This window comes from Apium graveolens, chromosome 1 (assembly GCF_009905375.1).
Source record: "Apium graveolens cultivar Ventura chromosome 1, ASM990537v1, whole genome shotgun sequence".
Taxonomy (NCBI): Eukaryota; Viridiplantae; Streptophyta; class Magnoliopsida; order Apiales; family Apiaceae; genus Apium; species Apium graveolens.
In genome coordinates, this window is record NC_133647.1 from 88,470,571 (window position 1) to 88,476,630 (window position 6,060).

General features: G+C 38.0%; 1 protein-coding gene across 1 annotated transcript; it reads right to left on the minus strand.

Annotated features, from left to right (window-relative positions):
* Positions 1-1,181: 1,181 nt before the first annotated feature.
* LOC141664998 (putative linoleate 9S-lipoxygenase 5) lies at positions 1,182-5,131 on the minus strand. Its single transcript, XM_074470958.1, has 9 exons — positions 4,889-5,131; positions 4,340-4,629; positions 3,858-4,098; positions 3,425-3,763; positions 3,254-3,339; positions 3,041-3,148; positions 2,536-2,840; positions 2,191-2,457; positions 1,182-2,082 (listed from the first exon to the last, which is right to left on the minus strand). The coding sequence occupies exons 1-9, from the start codon at positions 5,037-5,039 to the stop codon at positions 1,326-1,328; spliced, it is 2,544 nt and encodes an 847-aa protein (XP_074327059.1). The 5' UTR covers positions 5,040-5,131; the 3' UTR covers positions 1,182-1,325.
* Positions 5,132-6,060: the final 929 nt, after the last annotated feature.

Here is a 6,060-nt window from a genome sequence, read left to right on the forward strand (position 1 = left end):
ATTATAAATAAAAAATAAAGTAATTATTAGTAAGCTAGTATGCTAGTCTAGCCTGTTAGTTAATTATTTGTTATATACTAGACTACCACTTTCACGATTTCACTGTTTCATATGGTTTTTGCCTTGAACAGACTGAAAATCTTTATTCGGCCCGCACAACTTGTCTAGTAACCTGCACAGCTCGTTTGTAGCCCGTCAACCCGTAATTATTTGTCTGCCTATTACGAGTCTTTATTTCCCGATTCAAACCCGGCCCAAACCCAATTCGTTCTTAACCAGACCGGTTTAGTATCCTGATTCACAACACCCAACTCATATCTAGTTCTCGAACCGCAGAACTGGTCAGCACTAACCTCATGGGTTAGTGATTATTCCTCGTAGATATTTAGCGACCGTTTAAATAACCTTTTGTATGTCTTTTTTTCATTTGCCAACTAAGTTCACCTAAGGTTGTGTTTACTTGGTAGGAATGGAATAAGAAAGGAATAGAATAAAAAATTATATACAAATTTTATGAAGAAAAAAGTATATATGAGTAAAATTATGAATGAATATAAGGTAGTCTAAATTTTCTATGACGTGGATTGTAGGAAAATTGATGCGGAAATGGAATAAGAATTCCTTCCAAAACATGTGGGTTAGAATTCTAGTTCAAATAATTTGGAATGGAATGGAAGAAGAAATGGAAATTTTAAATATTTTCCTTAACCTCACTCAAATAATAGTTCAAATTTCATTATATTCTCCCCTCGTTCCATTCCATCAAAGTGGACTAAGAGAATCAAACTGTATTAAAAGGGACATCAGTGTTTTGTCATTTGTTCATGATGAAAATTTATGTACAACATTATATTTTTTAGATATTTTAATTTTTGTGTATATTAGTGTTTGCCTCTGACATTTGTTTTTTATATAACTTTTTATAAAGGAATTTTGAATAGGAATAAATGCTAGAGCAGAAATTTTTTCGTAACTTTTTTAATAATTATATGAGAACGGGTTACCAATAATTAAATTTCGCCTTGTCATGTTAAGTTATTTTATAAATATTTTAGGAAAAATTTGGGACTAGCATTAGTGTTTTGAATTATCACATGCTGCTTATCTTTGTTTTACCTGTGCAACAATTTATAGAGAAACTCATGCACACAGAGACTAAATAAAACATACCCGAAAAGAAAAAAAGAAGAAGCAAGTATAGCTAATAATATTAATGATAAAGTAGGGAATGGCCAAGTGATCAACCAGAAACACAATTACACAAGTTACAATTCAATTTATGAAATGAAATAAAACATAAATATACATCGGGGATGCATGTCTGCTCAGGTAGTTGTACTATTTGGAATTCCCATACCAGTGATTTTGCCATTTTCACTAGTGGGATAAAGCAAAGTGTATGGCACCTTAACTGGTCCATGTCTGTTCTTCTTTTTCTCATCAGAATTTAGCTCATTAATTTGTTCTTCGATCTCTCTCAGCTTCTTGCCAAATCTCTCAAATGCTTCTAATTCATTAGCATCTTGTGTCCAATCATCTGAATCTCTTTGTCCGAGGTAAACTTCCTCGGAAGAATGCCTTGACAAAGCTTCTATCAGAAAAGTGACAACCAATGTTGGCAGCTGTGAACTGATTGTTTGCAGGTATACCTTATCAGGATTTGATTTAAGTTCTTCATATTCTGGAGTACCCTCTTCAGGCATTAGCCTACGAGTCTGTGTTGGTCGGTTTGGATGGTATCCTCCGTAGCCATACTGTCCGAAATTGACAGCTGCATGTAGTGCAGAAGCAATCCATATAATAGTTGTGCATGATTCAATCAGCTCAGTTATAGTTTTCATGTTAGGCCACCAGGGTTCATCTTTCTTGTCACCATGGCCCACTTCGCGAATTTCTTTCCACCATGACTGGAGTTCAGTGTCATTTTGAACTACTTCGTCTGTCTTGTAGTAGAGACTGCAATAGTCAGTGACCCATGATTTTATTGCTGACCAGACCTTAAGAGCGTCAACAGCATACGGATAGTCATCAATAAGTAAGCGCACACCTTCTGGACTTTCTGAATCCTCAACGGCCATCCCTCTGTCAGAAAAAGAACAAGTTACTGTTAACATGAAATGCCACTTTTGAAAATCTGAGAACTTGAATACCAAAAAGGCACTAACAAGATACACTTAAGGGTATTGATACCTTTGAATAAGATCTGCTGGAACGGCTTCTCCAGGAAAAGTCCAACTATTCTTGTAAGCTACAGAGTTTAATTCCATTATATATGGTGATGTAAAGATTGTCCTCTCTAGTGCCCCATCATTACTAATTAGTATTGCACGAGTTATTGCATTAATGTGCATTGTATCAGTGTAATGAGGTTGGAGAAGCTTATTGATTGGATGAACTACACTCAGTTGCCTATTTGTAGCTATGATAATTGGCTCAATGACAGCGTGTGCTTTCATCCTGTGCAAAAAAAAAAAAATCATAATAAGTCTTGTGAAACGATATATAGAATATATGAAAATTATGATGTACACTTACCAGTGGATGACGAGTTGTTGAACACCCGTGTCATTATTTTTGACATACGCTTTTGCCAATTGCCAGAGAGAACCCTCAATGCCCTCCTCTGCAGGGGTGTATACCTTGCTAACCGCACCATATTTCTCCCCACTTGGATGTGGTAAACTTAGTTCGATTGCCAATGGTTTTAATGTCCCATCGTTTTGTAAGAAGACAACAGTTCTTGTGGCATACATCTTTGTGGATGTCTCATTTATGCGCTTTATGAATGGCATCAGCATATCATGAAAATCTAGTATGTATAGCCGGTTTGAGCTAAGTGCCTGTTTAACAAATTATGAATGAGAAAATAAAATCCAACACTATAACATTTGTATGGTAATTACAGTATTTGAATCGGTTTTATTTAACAAGCGAATATAATGAGTTGCATAAGTAGTCTTGTCAATTTCAAGCATAAAACTAAGTTTGAAGCACATATTTAATCATGCTCGTCACAGAAGAATATTTATTAATTATTTACCTCATCCACTGTCAGACCATCTAGGCTACCTTCAATGTGGTTTATGGATATTGAGCTGCCTTGGCTGCCATAAACTTCTGGATCTAACTTGCTTGATGGAGGGAATTCCTAAACAATTGAAGAAAGTGCATAAGCGACTGATGTTGAGCTCCTGACAGGTGAAAAAACATTTGAAACATCGAGTAATTATTAACAGTGGCCGTTTAAGATTACCTGAAGGCGAGTAATAATGAATGGACTTGATCCTGCCAACATTTCTCGTGCAAATTCTTCGTCAGTCCTCCAAGCATACTTATCCTCTGTCCAAATATCATCAAATATATGTGTCAGAATGTTTATGCTTTAGAATATCGTTTCAATTTAGTCATGGAAGTTAATCTATACCTTTGATAACCTGTGGTGTTGGGAACTTGGCCAGTCCCTCGCCATCAACTGGAAAAAGCTCCCTTAATATTTCCAAGGGTGTGTTCTGCCTGATCCTTTCAACTATCCCTGCAGGTAGCTTTACTCCTCCTTCGTAGATTCTGTGCACATCTTCGAAACTGTCAAACTCAGTAGGAGTAGTGTCCCATACGGCTTTAAACTCCGCATCAAGAAACTGAATAACTGCCTTCAGTCCATATGCAAGAAAATCCGTCAACTTTATTGGCGAGAGTCTCTCATCTCTAGGAACATATATGCTTACGGTGTTAAGAAGGGACAACTTGCTTTCACTGTTGGGATCTGCATGTAAAATTCACATACAAATGAATGATAATTGGAAAAAGGATTGGACTTTTAATAACAAGTCACTGAGGCACATATTTGATGAACAAACCTGTTCTGGTTGGTGGCCTTCCAGTCCGTCCTCTACGAGGATAAGGATACTTGGAGGATCCACCAAGAACTGGCCTGGCATCCTTGGGGTCATTATCAGGGTCTCCCAAATCATTGTAAAATGCGTAGTCGTACACCCTGTCCCATTCTTCAAGCATTCCGCTTCCAGTTCCTCTTAAAATCACCAGCTCTTCTTCTCTGTATTGGACTAATGTGGCTGGTGTTTCACTAGGAAGATACGCCTACGTATAACAAACATAATTATTCATATCATCAACATGACAAGAAAGATATAATCAATCAAAGCAACAAACTAATAGTTATATATGTGATAGTAACTTAAATTGCACTCATATAAGTAATAGTAAGGTCTGCACATATCTCATCCTTCTTTAGACCTTACTTCCAACTTGGATTTCATTTCCCAAAAATATGCGGGTAATCGGAAAACAAAGAAAACAATAAATGTTAAAAATCTAGTACCTTATTTGCGAAGAAGACTCGGTCAGAACTGTATCTTTTAGCCGGGTAAACCCAAGAATTACAGATAAAATAAATGTCACCATGTCCAGGAACATCATGAAGGATGAGTGTCTTCAGGTAAAACTCGGAGCGGTGAAGATTCCTGATTGTGAAGGCCCCTGGAAGTCCAAAGTCTTCTTCCCAAGCAAAAGTAATATCAAAGGTTGCTTCACCAGCAGTTAGAGGTGTTATTGTAGTGATCCAGTTTTGTAAGTATGCTGGACTTCCAACTTTCCCTCTCAGTCCTTTCTCTGCAAACGGACACAAAAATATTCAGATACTGTATGTAAATATCTGGGGTACCAAGACTCGAAACTGAGATCCATTTCCAACCCGAATTTTAAAACAATATCAAGTAACCAACCCTACCAAAATTTTAACTCGATCATAGACTATATTCAACAAGAATCAGTAGTAAGAACACGATAAATTACAGTAAAAATGTGCAGCATGCAATATGAAACATGCACAAGCATAATATATATGTGAATCAAGAAAATGTGAAGTAACCTGAAACTTCACCGTTATCAGCACTAATAAGCTGAAAAGAAACTTTGTTACCAACCAACTCAGAAAAGCGATCAAGAACAGAAGCAGCTATATCAGTAAATTCCAAGACATTCTTTTTCATCAAAACAACTTTTCCTTTAATATTCTTCATGGTCCTCTTTTTACAAATGTGACGATAAACAGAATTATGTGGATTGCAACCTTTAGGGTAGATGGAAGTATTTAGAGAATGATATTGATGTTCTAAACAACAAAGACGTGTGAGTATTTATAGGCTCAACGACATTGATTTTTCAAGACTACTGACTTTTTTTTATTAACCTTTTCTTTTCATCTTTGGTAGGCCACTAATTATTCAAGGCGGCCAGGATAAAGCTTGTGTGAGTTCTTTGAATCTTGAATCAACTTGGAGAATAAACAAAGCTCAGTCCAGCTAGTGTATTATTGTCCGTACTATGCGTGAAGTTACGTATATATCTTAAATCTGTATAGTGAGTATGAGTAGCCCGTACGCGGTTCCGTTTGTTGACGACGTTATTCGAACAGATCTCCTCCCATCACAGTTACATTTACTTGTGCAGGTTTAAGGTTTTATTTCAACTCTTTTTTGCTGGATCAAAATATGGAGAAAAGGGATCGTTAAAGACAGTTCCTGTACCTCAGGAATTAAAATTTGACAAATATCACTTCATGATAGGGTATAAGAGACCCGACTAGGATTCAACTTGGATCTAATGGATACCATACTCGATCGATGGGCCGAGACCCCCCTCTCCCAGAACAATCAAATGGAGAGACCAGGCCCATCCCATGACCCGGATCCGGATCCAACCCGGAGCCTAGGCCCGGGCCTATCCTACTCCCTAGGTCCGGATCCGCCTGCATACTCGGATCCGGATCAGGGCCAAAACCACAGCGAGGGAGGTCCTAGCAAGCACATGCACATCTCACAACCCGACAAGCAAGGGTACGTGGGCACGTGACTATGACAGCTATCAACAACCAACACACCAGACAAGCACGGCGCGTGTCAGAGGCCGTTAGGACACTCTGGAGGTGGTCCTCCCCTGGACACGTATAAGCAATCCACCCAAGCCAGGCGTCCTCTGGTCCCAAGATCCAACGGCCCAGATTTAGAGGTAACTACCCCTAAACCCTACCTTGGGGCTATA

Excerpts from the sequence above, each read along its gene's own strand:
- LOC141664998 (XM_074470958.1), bottom strand. The coding sequence starts at position 5,039 with ATGAAGAATATTAAAGGAAAAGTTGTTTTGATGAAAAAGAATGTCTTG. Across the intron at positions 4,630-4,888 it reads TGATAACGGTGAAGTTTCAG|AGAAAGGACTGAGAGGGAAA; the intron begins GTTACTTCACAT and ends GTCCGTTTGCAG. Across the intron at positions 3,149-3,253 it reads TCATTATTACTCGCCTTCAG|GAATTCCCTCCATCAAGCAA; the intron begins GTAATCTTAAAC and ends TCAATTGTTTAG.